Raw genomic sequence first — 14,990 nt, 5'->3', positions numbered from 1 at the left:
AGAACACAGGAGTCAGACTAACTGGCCATCTGCTCAGGAGGCCTTCTTAGCGTCCTCTGAGCTCATCTCATGGGAAAGACTCCAGATCGAGATGAACACTACTCAGGTATGACAGGGAAGGATCTTTACACCCTGACATGGGAGCTGTTTGTGAGTTGTTAACTGAAAAGGATGTGACAGTAATAACATGCATAATATAATCCTTTTTCTTATACATATTTAAGAAGGTACAGTGTCTGCGTGTATGTGTTTTATAAGGATTTTTTTATGGAAGTCCAGAAAAATAGATACCAACTGGTAAGTTATCTCTGAAAAGCGAAATTTAGGGTGAAAGAGTTGGAGGGATGACCTTTACTCCTTAGCTTCTACACCTCTGTTTTATTTTGAATTTGTTACAATAGGACTATAACTGCTATTGTCAATTCTTGTAACTAACTCTAAGGAGATATGAATTTAGGAAATTATTTAACATATCTACTGGAGGGTTATGATCATAATTGTAAAGTCTAAAGTGAAGCAGAAACATAAGCAAATAATACACATTGCCATGTTTCTATCCATTCACCCACAGAGTGTAGTTTCTCCCAAAGAAATGCAACCCGTATCAAGTGTACCCAACAACAAAATTGGAAAAATCATTCATGATGCCAGTTTTTAGAGAGTATGTGACAATACTTGTTGATTTGAATTGTAAACCAGTTGCTTTCACCTTTCAAAAACCATTACATGTAATTTGTCATGACTTTCTGCAGAATTAGCATTTTGAAAGTAGAAAGACTATGTCAGATATGACTTGTGCGGGAAAATTAGACTAGATCAGCGGTTCTCAACTTGTGGGTCGCGACCCCGGTGGGGGTCGAACGACCAAAACACAGGGGTCGCCATCAGCTTTAGGCAACCCCTGTGTTTTGGTCGTTCGACCCCCGCCGGGGTCACGACCCACAGGTTGAGAACCGCTGGACTAGATCAAGGCAGCATACTTTAGAGCTGAGAAAGCAGAGGCCCTTGCAGCTGACAGTCATCAAAGGACTGTTCAAAACAATAATTTGATGATGTTTATTTACCAAAATCTTTGATATAACAGTAAGGAGCCCTCAAACCCACATTGAAACTCTTCTCCCAAAACAAAACCTCAAATTCTAAGGTTGCTATGAAGAGAGTAGCTATACCTGAGTGCACTGGTGAAGATAAAAATTGCGGGCTGAACAGTTTCTTCACTTTTCCTCCTCAACCATATGCCAATTCTCATTAAAGTGCCTCCTAACTAAATCAGTCCCCTCACATTGCTCTTTGGTAGTTGCTCTGACTATGCTCAACTTCTTTAATAAGAAAATCAAGTCCATTATGATGGACACCACATCTTCTGTTTTTCTATTCCCTTTCCCAATACCTACACTTAGAACTATACATCAACATTGGATAAGTGCATCTAGAAAGCATAAGAAACCTAAACAGCAGTTAGATTTGGTTCAAGATACCTAAGGAAGTATATGCCCATTCCCGGTTAACTCAAGGTTTTGCGTGGCCTGCGAGTGCAGGGAAAAGAAGGGTGTCTTTCCTCAAGGAGTTCACAGCTTAATGGGTATAGAAGCACATCAACTAAATACTTTCAATACAACGTGCTCAGTACCACACTGAGGTAGATGATGGGTTCTATGGAAACAGAACACAATGACTTTTCTGCTCGGTCATTGGGTCTGGGGGTAGGAAAGAAGTTGGAACAGACATTGATGGCAATGATGTTAAAGAGAGTGTTTGAGATGGGTCTTAAAGGACACATAGTTGTTTACTACGTGGAGAAGGAAAGAAAAAACATTCCTGGCATAGAAAACAACGTGTTCAAAGGTATATAGGCGTGAGTAAGCACAGTGTTGCTGGACTTGAGTTGAGCAAACCTGACTGGGGCAGATCTACGAAGGGCCCTGAAAGACACGATCAAGACTTTGGCCTTTATCCTGTGGGAACGGGGAGCTATCAGAGGGTTTGTGCTGGATACGGAAGCATGCAGGTCCAGGTTTCAGAAGCTTTAAATCCGGAGTGTGGTGGATGGTAAAGAGGGGAAGTATCTCCCTGAAGGCAAGGAGACCAGTTAGGAGTCTACTGCCACCTCCAGCAGAGAATGGGAGGTCCAAACCAAGGCAATAGCACTGGCAACAATAGGAAAGAGGGAAAGACAGAAGTGAGGACTGAATCAACAACATGAAGTTTTAAAGGATGAAGGGCAACTCTGCTTTCTGGCCCAGAACCTGAGAAGTTGAAAAGATGGTGATGTCACTAATTGTTGGGGAGGGGAAGGGTATGGGAGAAGCTGGAAATCTGGGCAAGAAGGCAGCCAGTTCCATTCCACATACATTTGAGAGAAATAAATCTAAAAGCTTTTTCCATTTTAAACTGTTGTACTATTCTCATACACCCAGAAGCTTAATATAACCACAAACTAGGAGTTCTTGGGTGTAGAGAAAAGCAGTATTAAAAAGAAAAAATAGTAATAGAAAACAATCTCCAGGAAACCAGCAAAGAAAGTCTCGTATCATGTTCAAGGGGACACAGGCAAAACCCAGGCTGTCTGTTGAAGCAAGTCCAACATACATCAAGAAGGCTATGACCTACTTGCTATCCTGGTCCATTGTCAGTCCAGACCCTTGCTCGACTAGTTTGGTTAGGTTCGCTATCTCCTCTTTCAGGATAAGAATCGTCTCCTTCGCCTTCTGTTCTTTATCATAGGCTGTGTCCACCATCTTCCAGGCCTTTTCCATTTCCTAGATGGACCACAGGACATCAATGAGAAAAACCAAACTAGATTCCAGATGTAAGGTAACCTGAGTAAACATAATAATAGAACAACTACAATGTAGTAATCATTTACAGAGAAAGAATAGTATACAGTGTACAGATATTGACTTACTGAATTATTCAACCTGAGCTAGCCAATACAGAACACCAGTGTCTAGGTGGGTCTTGGGAAAGGGTATATTTTGTGTGTGTAGGTGAGTGTGGCTACCAAGCTCACATACTGCAAGGGTTGCTATACCTAGGAGGATATTTTTAATTAAAGTGTTAAGATAGGTTTACAAAACTAAAACTGAAAGTTTATGTGCTTTCCAGGTCCAGATTTTTTTAAATAAGCTTTATTACATAAGGAATGATCTTAGATCCATGCCCTAAATTTGAAGCTCTTGATAAACTCTAAATAAAATATATATTTTTGTTCTTAGGTCCAAAGTAAACTCCTGATGGCCATGTGAGCTTTAAAACGATTCATAGAAAAGTGGTCTTTGCGGTTACCTAATTGTACACAGCAGCCCTGACAATTCCCATTTCTAGAAACTCAAGCCCAGACCCTCTCATCAAATGCTTATGGAGGAAAAATAAAACCCCTAGCAGGGAATGGGAACAATGACTTATATAGCTTTGCCTTCCTTACTATTATAAAGTGAAATGTTGAATATTAACATAAATACTAAAAGTGAATCATAGCTATTCAAATAAATGAACAAAGCACAGTAAATATTGCACGAGCTTTGTCTTTTCCCTGTCTCTTAATTTTCTTGCAAAATTCTATCCAGTATGAATCCTTCATACAGGCAAGAACCTATTAGCTTCAGGTAAAAATATGCCAATTTCATGTTGACAAGAATGAAATGGTGGTAGAAAGTATTTAATTAAAGAAATTCATACTATAACAATCTAGAGAGATGACTCTTGGGTAACTACAACGTATAAGTCAGTGAGTCAAAGCAAACTGTCAGTTTATGGGACATGTATTTCTGTAACAACCATATATACTATTTTTAGCAAAACAGATGAAGGACATTTAAAAGAAAATACGATTATATGAAGATCTGTTCAAAGCAACTACACCAATTAGATTTTTATTAATTCATGTCTTTCTTTTCCAGTTTTTAAATTTATAATAAAAAGTGTGGTATTTTTTCCTCATAATAAAATTAATTAAAGCCTTCTTTATGTTGATTTTTCAGCAAAGAGAAGAAAATGGCAATAGGGAGAAAATAACAGTTCAAAAAATGTCATTTCTAAGAAAATGTCATATTTTGCACAGGTCTTAGAAATGTATTTGAATTGGCTAAAATTTAATTGGATGATATCAAGGGAATTATCATAAAAGTATAATTTGTTCTTAACACTAGGGTTTTAATTATAAATTAAGATGTCTTAACCTCTGATCATCCTAAAATCAACAAGGAACACTTATGTTTTATCATCAGAATAATGTCATACACTTGAGGATGGAAAAAGAAGGTGTAAGACAAAGCCAGACTGAATCCCTATTTTCCCATTATGAGGAACTGGGAGGTCAAGGCAGAAGCAAAGAGATGCTAAGAAAAAATATCATAAAAATTTCTATCTGGGTAGTCCCAAGGTAATATCTCCGAAAACACTTTCAAAAAACAGGAATATGAAAATATCTTTAACAAGCTATCATCATAAGATATTTCATTACTACTCCTCTTGTATCAAACAAACTATACTGATGAGATTCTTAATACTGCACTTACTTATCTCTAATTCTTTTTGCTAACCCATTATTTTTTAGAAGCCAAGCCAGTAAGGTTTGACATTATTTTATGAATAGTGAAACTCACCCAGGCTAATTATTTTCTTTGAAAATGAACATTTTTCCCTAGGTTTAATGAATATATAAATCATGTACATTCTAACATAATAACTCATTTACTACCAGCCCAGAGTTGTCAATATGATGAAGCGATAATGTTTTAAATATAGGATGAACTTATGGCAGCTCTCCATTGAGGCCATTTCTAGATCATCACTGACCTTTTTCAAGGATGCAATGGTGGTCTGGTCATCCTGAGAGAGCTTCAGGGCAGTGGCGACCTTTGCGGAATTGACCACAATCTCTGCATTTAGCTCTCTGCATTTGGCCATCAGACGCTTTTCGTTCTCATAAGACTTTTTCATGACAGCATGAAGCTTCTCATATTCAATTCTAAATTTCTCCAGACTTCTGTCTCCTGAAAGTTCATTGAGGACCTCCTGAAAATCCTTTTCAATTTCTTCAAATGCAACTTCTTCCAGCACTGGTTTTTCACCCTTTTCCTGTACAGACAAGCAGGGATGGAAATGAGCTTTGCAACATTGACACCATGGCTATTCAGGTGTCATCCACGAATTGCTAACATCCACGAATAAAAGATTTTCGGACAAGCAAGTCAAAAGTCACTGACAATCAGAACATTTAAAACTATGTTTGGAGCCTGACCTGTGGTGGCACAGTGGATAAAGCGTCAACCTGGAAACACCGAGGTTGCCGGTTCAAAACCCTGGCTTGCCTGGTCAAGGCAGATATGGAAGTTGATGCTTCCTGCTCCTCCCCCTTCTCTCTCTCTCTCTCTCTCTCTCTCTCTCTCTCTCTCTCCCCCCTCTCTAAAATGAATAAATAAAAATAAAAATAAATTTAAAAAACTATGTTTGGAAGGGAATAACTGATATATATATCATCCCCTGATGATATATATATATATGTAAATTGTGTGTGTGTGTGTGTGTGTGTACATTTCCTACCACATGGTGTTGTTATGGATTAGATTAAATGGGATAATTCATGTTCAACACTTAGCCAAGTGCCTGGCAAGCAATAGGTGCTCAATAAATGTTGATAGCTGTTATGATTATTCCAAGCCCTGGTATCTTTTCATTTCATCCTACTTCTTACTGGTCCCAGAATCACAGAGAGAATCCATGGCACATTGAGGTCAGACATAGGGAAATCTTAGTATAAGTACCATGAAATCACACATACTCAGAGTAAAACCCATCAGAAACATGGAATAGTCTCCTAACAGATATTCCATCATTTTTATCCTCTAAAAAAATTTGGCAAGGTCATCTCCACAAGTACAGTGTGTCCGTAAAGTCATGATGCACTTTTGACTGGTCACAGGAAAGCAACAAAAGACAGTAGAAATATGAAATCTGCACCAAATATATAAAAGGAAAACCCTCCCAGTTTCTGTAGGATGATGTGGCAGCATGTGCGCATGCGCAGATGATGACGTAACAACGTGTATACAGCAGAGCAGCTCACGGCCATGCCAAGTTGAGATGTGGATGGTGCAGAGGAAATGTCAGTGTGTTCTGTGGCTCGCTAGCTAAATTCAAATCCATGACCAAAGTGCAACATGAATATCGGCATGTTTATAATGAAACGCCACCACATAGGAATAACATTACTCGGTGGGATAAGCAGTTGAAGGAAACCAGCAGTTTGGTGGAGAAACCCTGTCTGGTAGGCCATCAGTCAGTGATGAGTCTATAGAGGCTATACAAAATAGCTACCTAAGGAGCCCTAAAAAATCTGTGCGTGAGCCCACATCGAACTGCACTGAATAGGTATGAAACTGGGAGAGTTTTCCTTTTATTTGGTGCAGATTTCACATTTCTATCGTCTTCTGTTGCTTTCCTGTGACTGGTCAAAAGTGCACCATGACTTTACAGACACACTGTATATTAAAATGCCCTCTGTGCAATGCTCATGGGCTTTTTCTGCATATGCTTTCTGTGATTACCTAGACAACAAGTCTTTTAAAACTATAAGCCCAGACATGCAAATGTAATTCAAGCAAGTCTGGCTATGACTTAGATGAGAACCCAGGAATTAGCAATACAAGAATTCTTATTTCCCTACTGTTTGGGTAGAATTGTGTCCCCCACAAAGTTATGTTGAAGCTCTAACCCCCATACTTGTGAATGTGACCTTATTTGGAAGTAGAGTCACTGCATATATAATTAGTTAAGTAGGGTGGGCCCTAATACAATATTACTGGTGTCCTTATAAAGGGGGAGATTATGACCAAACTTATTGGGGTAATCATTTTGCAATATATAAATGTATCAAATCATTATATTGTACACCTAATACAATGTTACATGTCAATTATATCTCAATAAAAAGCAATGAGGGGTGTAGACTGGGACATAGACACACACACACACAGGAAAACACTGAGCAGATTAGACTGATGCAGCTCCAAGCCAAGGAAAGGTAAGGATTGCCAGCTGCCGCTGAAGCTAGGAGGAATCAAGGAAGGATTTTACTCATTCTCAGAAGGAACATGACCCTGCCAACACCTTAATCTCAGATTTCTAGCCTCCAGAACTGTGAGACAATAACTTTTTGCTGTTTAAGCCACCCAGTTTGTGGCACTGTGTTATGGCTGCCCTAGCAAACTAATGCATCCATTTCTTGTAAGACACAGCACAATAATAAAAAAAGAATGGGTATGGTTAATATTCATCTATTCAGCAAATGTTTATTAAACATCTGCTATATGGAAGTTGAAATGATGGAGCTTATAGGAGATAGCAAGAAAAAGAACAAAACACCCTCCCACGGGGAATTTATACATTAATAGTTGATGGGCTATGTTTTCAGATAATGGAAGTATAAAATTTGATACCTGCCATAAAATAGATCCAAATTTTACAAGGACCTATACAAAGATAGAATTACTTCCAGCAGCAAGAATTAGAGCAAATTTCATAAAGGAATTAGCATTTGAGCAGGCCCAGAAAGGAGAGTGGAATCTTCACAGGTTCATATGGAGAGAAAGGGCATTCCTGGCAGATGGCAAAGCATGAGCAAAGGTTCAGGGCCAAGCAAGTGTCTAGGATTTGAGACGGGTTAAGAAGCTCAAGTTGGATGGGAAGATGGCAGTGGAGTAGGCGGATGCATAGACGCCCAGCTCTCACCACCAAACTGGAATACAAATCAATTTAGGAAAAATCAGCATGAAAAACCAACTCTGGACTACAAGAACAGCTCTCAAAAACCAAGGAGCAAAGAAGAAGCCACAACAAACCTGGTAGTGAGCACCTGAATCTCCTCTGCTTACAGGAATGGAGGGGAGGGGAAGGCTGAGAGCCCAGAGGGGATCTCACCTAAGGGAAAAGAGCAGAAAATACTGCTCACAGCCTGGCGACCAGGAAGCGAGGTGTGTTGAAAAGACCAGCTTATCTCCCAAGTGGAAAGGACAGGGAGAGGAACAGACTGTGAGGGGCTAAGGAATGCAGGAAACAAACTAAAAACATTGACTCATCCGTGCTGGAAGCGGCCATAGCTGGGGGAGGGACTGAACCTTCCAAAAACAGTACTGAATTGCTTCCGGATCAGAGATCTCCGGACATCTCTCCAGCTCCAATCAGCGCAACAAGACACACCTGAAAACAAGAATTGGGGAGGAGGTGCAGTAACTCAGGTCTCCATGGAGATCTGAAATACACCTCCCGCTACTGAAGCTGAGAAAACACCCTGTCCACAGAGAGATTAGTTGACTGAAGAGGCCTTCAGAGTCTCAGGTTACACCCATTGCATTCCTGGATACACTTTCAAGGAAGCCCCCTGCTGAGATCAATAAACAAGACTATCACCTGTTAAGAAAACAAACAAATCAAGACTTCAAAGGTGCCTAAATCCGAAAGTGGATTACAAATAATAGCTGATACCAACCCAAGAAGACCTAGAAATAACACAACTGAAAACTGGAGGCCGACAACACCAAGCCTAGACTCAACCAACTAACTCTACAAATAAAACACCCAAACACAATGAGAAGACAAAAAAGTGCAATCCAAATGAAACCACAAGAGACACCTTCAGCAGATGAACTGAGTGATATGGAAATAATCAAACTTCCAGATGCGGAGTTCAAAATAATGATTGTAAGGATGCTTAGGGATCTTAGAACAACAATGGATGGTCATTATGAACACCTAAATAAAGAAATAGCAAGTATAAAAAAGAATCAGACGGAGATGACAAATACAATATCAGAAATAAAGACCACAATGGAAGGAATTAAAAACAGGATAGATAGAGCTGAGGATCGAATCAGAGAGTTGGAGGACAACTGGACTGAAGGCATGAAAGGAGAGAAGAAAAAAGAAAAGAGACTCAAAAAGTCTGAGGAAACTCTTAGAGAGCTCTGTGACAACATGAAGAGAAATAACATCCACATCATAGGGGTTCCTGAATAAGAAGAAAAAGAACAAGGGATAGAGACTTTGTTCAATCATATCATAACTGAAAACTTCCCTAAATTAATGCAGGAGAAACTCTCACAAGTTCAAGAAGCACAGAGGACTCCATTAAAGAGAAACCCAAAGAAACCTACACCAAGACACATCATAATTAAAATACCAAAGCTAAGTGATAAAGAGAAAATATTAAAAGCTGCAAGAGAAAAAAAAGCTATCACCTGCAAAGGAGCCCCCATAAGGATGACATCCTACTTCTCAACAGAAACACTTGAGGCCAGAGGGGAATGACAAGAAATATTCAAAGTAATGCAGAACAAGAACCTACAACCAAGACTACTTTATCCAGCAAGGCTATCGTTTAAAATCAAAGGAGAAATAAAAAGCTTCCCAGACAAAAAACAACTCAAGGAATTCATTACAACTAAACCAATGCTGCAGGAAATGTTAAGGGGCCTATTGTAAACAGATCAAAGTGGAAAAAGAATATAGCAAGAAAGGAATACAGCTTTAAAGAATAAAATGGCAATAAACAACTACATATCAATAATAACCATAAATGTAAATGGATTAAATGATCCAATCAAAAGACATAGGGTAGCTGCTTGGATAAGAAAACAGGACCCATACATATGCTGTCTACAAGAGACACACCTTAGAACAAAAGATACACATAGATTGAAGGTAAAAGGATGGAAAAAAACATTTCATGCAAATGGAAATGAAAAAAAAGCTGGGGTAGCAATACTTATATCAGACAAATTGGACTTTAAAACAAAGGATACAGTAAGAGATAAAAAAAAAACTACATAATGATAAAGGGAGTAATCCAACAGGAAGATATAACTATTATAAATATCTATGCACCTAATATAGGAGCACCTAAATATATAAAGCAGACTTTGATGGATTTAAAGGATGAGATCAACAGCAATACTATAATAGTAGGGGATTTCAATACTCCACTAACATCACTAGATAGATCCTCAAGAAAGAAAATTAACAAAGAAACAGCAGACTTATTGGACACACTAGATCAACTCGATTTAATAGATATCTTCAGAACCTTTCACCCTAAAGCAGCAGAATATACATTCTTTTCATGGTACATTCTCTAGGATAGACCACATGTTAGGGCACAAAAGTGCTCTCCACAAATTTAAGAAGATTGAAATCATATCAAGCACTTTCTCCGATCACAACGGCATGAAACTAGAAATGAACCACAACAGAAAAGCTCAAAAATTCTCAAACACATGGAAACTAAATAGCAGGTTGTTAAATAATGAATGGATTAAAAATGAGATCAAAGAAGAAATAAAAAAATTCCTAGAAACAAATGACAATGAGCATACAACAACTCAAAATTTATGGGACACAACAAAAGCAGTACTGAGAGGGAAGTTCATAGCACTACAGGCACACTTTCAGAAGCTAGAAAAAGCTCAAATAAACAACTTAACCCTGCATCTAAAAGAACTAGAAAAAGAACAGCAAGTAAAGCCTAAACGTAGTAGAAGGAAGGAAAGAATAAAGATCAGAGCAGAAATAAATGACATAGAGGCTAAAGAAACAATACAGAGGATCAATGAAACTAGGAGCTGGTTCTTTGAAAAGGTAAACAAGATTGATGAACCTTTAACTAGACTCACCAAGAAAAAGAGAGAGAGGACACAAATAAATAAAATTAGAAATGAAAGTGGAGAAATAACAACTGACACAACAGAAATACAAAATATTGTAAGAAAATACTATGAAGAACTGTATGCCAAAAACCTAGACAACCTAGATGAAATTGACAAATTCCTTGAAACATACAATCTTCCAAGAATCAATCTGGAAAAATCAGAAAACCTAAACAGATCGATTACACCAAATGAGATCGAAACAGTTATCAAAAAACTCCCAACAAAGAAAAGTCCTGGGCCTGATGGCTTCACAACTGAATTCTACCAAATATTCAAAGAAGAACTAACTCCTATCCTTCTCAAACTATTTCAAAAAATTCAAGAGGAAGGAAGACTTCCAAGCTCCTTTTATGAGGTGAGCATAATTCTGACTCCAAAACCAGGCAAAGACAACACAAAGAAAGAAAATTATAGGCCAATATCTCTGATGAATATAGATGCTAAAATCCTCAACAAAATATTAGCAAACCAGATCCAATAATATATGGAAAAAATCATACACTATGATAAAGTGGGATTTATTCTGGGGAGGCAAGGCTGGTACAATATTCGTAAATCAATCAATGTGATTCATCACATAAACAAAAAGAAGGAGAAAACCCATATAATAATTTCAATAGATGCAAAAAAGCATTTGATAAAATCCAGCACCCATTCATGATCAAAACTCTCAGCAAAGTGGGAATACAGGGAACATACCTCAACATGATAAAAGCCATCTATGAGAAACCCACAGTCAACATCATACTCAATGGGCAAAGATTAAAAGCAATATCCTTAAGATCAGGAACCAGGCAGGGGTGCCCCCTTTCACCACTCTTATTTAACATAGTCCTGGAAGTCCTAGCCACAGCAATCAGACAAGAAGAAGAAATAAAAGGCATTCAAGTTGGAAAAGAAGAAGTAAAACTATCATTATTTGCAGATGATATGATATTGTATATAGAAAACCCTAAAGTCTCAGTCAAAAAACTACTGGACCTGATAAATGAATTCAACAAAGTAGCAGGATATAAAATCAATACTCAGAAATCAGAGGCATTTATATACACCAACAATGAACAGTCAGAAAGAGAAATTAAGGAAACAATCCCCTTCACAATTACAACCAAAAAAATAAAGTACCTAGGAGTAACATTAACCAAGGAGACTAAAGACTTGTACTTGGAAAATTACAAAGCATTGATAAAAGAAATCAAGGAAGATACAAACAAGTGGAAGCATATACCGTGCTCATGGTTAGGAAGAATAAACATCATTAAAATGTCTGTATTACCCAAAGCAATCTATAAATTCAATGCAATACCAATTAAAATACCAATGACATACTTCAAAGATATAGATCACATATGCCAGAAATTTATATGGAACCAAAAAAGAACACGAATAGCCTCAGCAATCTTAAAAAAGAAGAATAAAGTGGGAGGTTTTACACTTCCTGATATCAAGTTATACTACAAGGCCATTGTACTCAAAACAGCCTGGTGCTGGCATAAGAACAGGTATATAGATCAATGGAACAGAACAGAGAACCCAGAAATAAACCCACAGTTCTATGGACAACTGAAATTTGGCAAAGGTGGTAAGGAAATACAATGGAGTAAAGACAGCCTCTTTAACAAATGGTGTTGGGAAAATTGGACAGCTACCTGCAAAAAAATGAAACTAGATCACCAGCTTACACCACTCACAAAAATAAACTCAAAATGGATAAAAGACTTAAATGTAAGCCTAAAACTATAGGCATATTAGAAGAAAACATAGACAGTAAGCTCTCTGACATCTCTTGGAGCAATATATTTGCGATTTATCTCCACGGGGAAGTGAAATAAAAGACAGGATAAATAAATGGGACTATATCAAACTAAAAAGCTTTTGCACAGCTAAAGACAACAAGAACAGAATAAAAAGACAAACTACACAATGGGAGAACATATTTGACAATACGACTGATAAGGGGTTAATAACCAAAATTTATAAAGAACTTGTAAAACTTAATACCAGGAAGACAAACAATCCAATCCAAAAATGGGCAAAAGAAATGAATAGACACTTCTCCAAAGAGGACATCCAGATGGCCAATAGGCATATGAAAAAAATGCTCAACATTACTAATCATTAGAGAAATGCATATTAAAACCACAATGAGATATCACCTCACACCACCAGAATGGCGCTCATCAACAAAACAACACAGAATAAGCACTGGCGAGGATGTGGAGAAAAGGGAACCCTCCTGCACTGCTGGTGGGAATGCCGACTGGTGCAGCCACTGTTGATAACAGTATGGAGATTCCTCAAAAATTAAAAATCAAACTGTCTTTTGACCCAGCTATCCCACTGTTAGGAATATACCCCAAGAACATCATAGCATTGTATGAAAAGAAGAAATGCACCCCCATGTTTATGGCAGCATTGTTCACAATAGCGAAGATCTGGAAACAGCCCAAGTGTCCGTCAGAGGACGAGTAGATTAAAAAGCTTTGGTACATATATACTATGGAATAGTACTCAGCCATAAGAAATGATGACATCGGATCATTTACAATAACATGGATGGACCTTGATAACATTATACGGAGTGAAATAAGTAAATCAGAAAAAAACTAAGAACGATATGAATCCGTACATAGATGGGACATCAAATGAAACTCAGAGACATGAACAAGAATGTGATGGCGCCCTGGCCGGTTGGCTCAGCGGTAGAGCATCGGCCTAGCGTGCGGAGGACCCAGGTTCGATTCCCGGCCAGGGCACACAGGAGAAGCGCCCATTTGCTTCTCCATCCCTCCGCCGCACTTTCCTCTCTGTCTCTCTCGTCCCCTCCCACAGCCAAGGCTCCATTGGAGCAAAGATGGTCCAGGCCCTGGGGATGGCTCTGTGGCCTCTGCCCCAGGCGCTAGAGTGGCTCTGGTCACAACATGGCGATGCCCAGGATGGGCAGAGCATCGCCCCCTGGTGGGCAGAGCGTCGCCCCTGGTGGGCGTGCCGGGTGGATCCCGGTCGGGTGCATGTGGGAGTCTGTCTGACTGTCTCTCCCTGTTTCCAGCTTCAGAAAAATGAAAAAAAAAAAGAATGTGATGGCAATGGGGGTGGGGAGTGGGGGAGGGGGGAGGGGGCAAGGAAGGAGAGAGGGGTGGGGGAGGGGAGGGGCACAAAGAAAACCAGATAGAAGGTGACAGAAGACAATTTGACTTTGGGGGAAGGGTATACAGCACAATCAAATGTCAAAATAATCTGGAGATGTTTTCTCTCAACATATGTACCCTGATTTATCAATGTCACTGCATTAAATTTAATAAATAAATTTTTTTTTAAAATTAAAAAAAAAAAAGAAGAAGCTCAAGTTGTCTGACCAGGTAGTGGCGCAGTGGATAGAGCATCAGACTGGGACGTGGACAGTGGCATAGTGAACATAACTGCTGCCCGAGGCAAACATAACTGGCGCCCGGAGCACAACACTTTATTTGCACCCCCCTACCCCTAACTACGCTCTACTATGCTTTTCTTGTTTGTCTTGGAGACCATTTGGCGCCCCTCTGCAAGTGGCGCCCGGGGCATGATAGACCCCCTTGCTCCCCTCCCTCGCTACTCCACTGGACATGGAGGACCCAAGTTCAAAACCCCGAGGTCGCCGGCTTGAGTGCAGGCTCATCTGGTTTGAGCAAGGCTCACCATCTTGAGCCCAAGGTCGCTGGCTTGAGCAAGGGGTCACTGGCTCTGCTGGAGCCCCCCAGTCAAGGCACATATGAGAAAGCAATCAATGAACAACTAAGGTGCCGCAACGATGCTTGTCATCTCTCTCCCTTCCTGTTTGTCTGTCCCTATCTGTCCATCTCTCTGTCTCTCTCTTTCTCTCTCTGTCACACACACACAAAAAAAGAAGCTCAGGTTGCCTAAAGTGTAAGAAGTATGACAGGGATAAGGGCTTTGGCATCAAAGCTCTATTGCTAATCAAAGAAATCAACTGAGACCATTTTTAATCCTAATAATAAAGTAACCTTCAAATTCACCCTAAAGATGTAGGGCAGATAGTCTGGTTTCTCTTCTGCTTTGACAAGCCTGTCTTGCCCAACATGGGGCAAGTCTACATATTTTTGGTTTTCAAAAGTATATGTACTATTGATTAAATTTCTAAAGATGACATGCAAGGCAAAACAGAGTCCACATCTTAAAACAGATATCGAGTCACATGCATATCTTTCACATTTCATGTAACAGTGTTAGTACTAATGTTAAACTCAATGGAAGTTTTCATAACTAAAAGCAGATTGTTGCAAATATCAC

General features: G+C 39.1%; 1 protein-coding gene across 2 annotated transcripts in view; it reads right to left on the bottom strand.

The window, feature by feature from the left end:
• Positions 1–14,990, bottom strand: part of CFAP58 (cilia and flagella associated protein 58) — a 123,562-nt gene that overhangs the window by 106,439 nt on the left and 2,133 nt on the right. For both annotated transcript variants that reach the window (XM_066239191.1, XM_066239192.1), the window contains exons 2-3: positions 4,798–5,079; positions 2,611–2,759 (exon numbers count right to left, since the gene is read on the bottom strand). In XM_066239191.1, coding sequence (XP_066095288.1) covers positions 2,611–2,759; positions 4,798–5,079 — 431 coding nt within the window. The remainder of the gene's footprint in view (positions 1–2,610; positions 2,760–4,797; positions 5,080–14,990) is intronic.

The sequence above is a fragment of the Saccopteryx bilineata genome, chromosome 7 (assembly GCF_036850765.1).
Source record: "Saccopteryx bilineata isolate mSacBil1 chromosome 7, mSacBil1_pri_phased_curated, whole genome shotgun sequence".
Lineage (NCBI taxonomy): Eukaryota > Metazoa > Chordata > Mammalia > Chiroptera > Emballonuridae > Saccopteryx > Saccopteryx bilineata.
The sequence above is the reverse complement of the archived record's forward strand: the minus strand, read 5'-3'. Positions and strand labels throughout refer to the sequence as shown.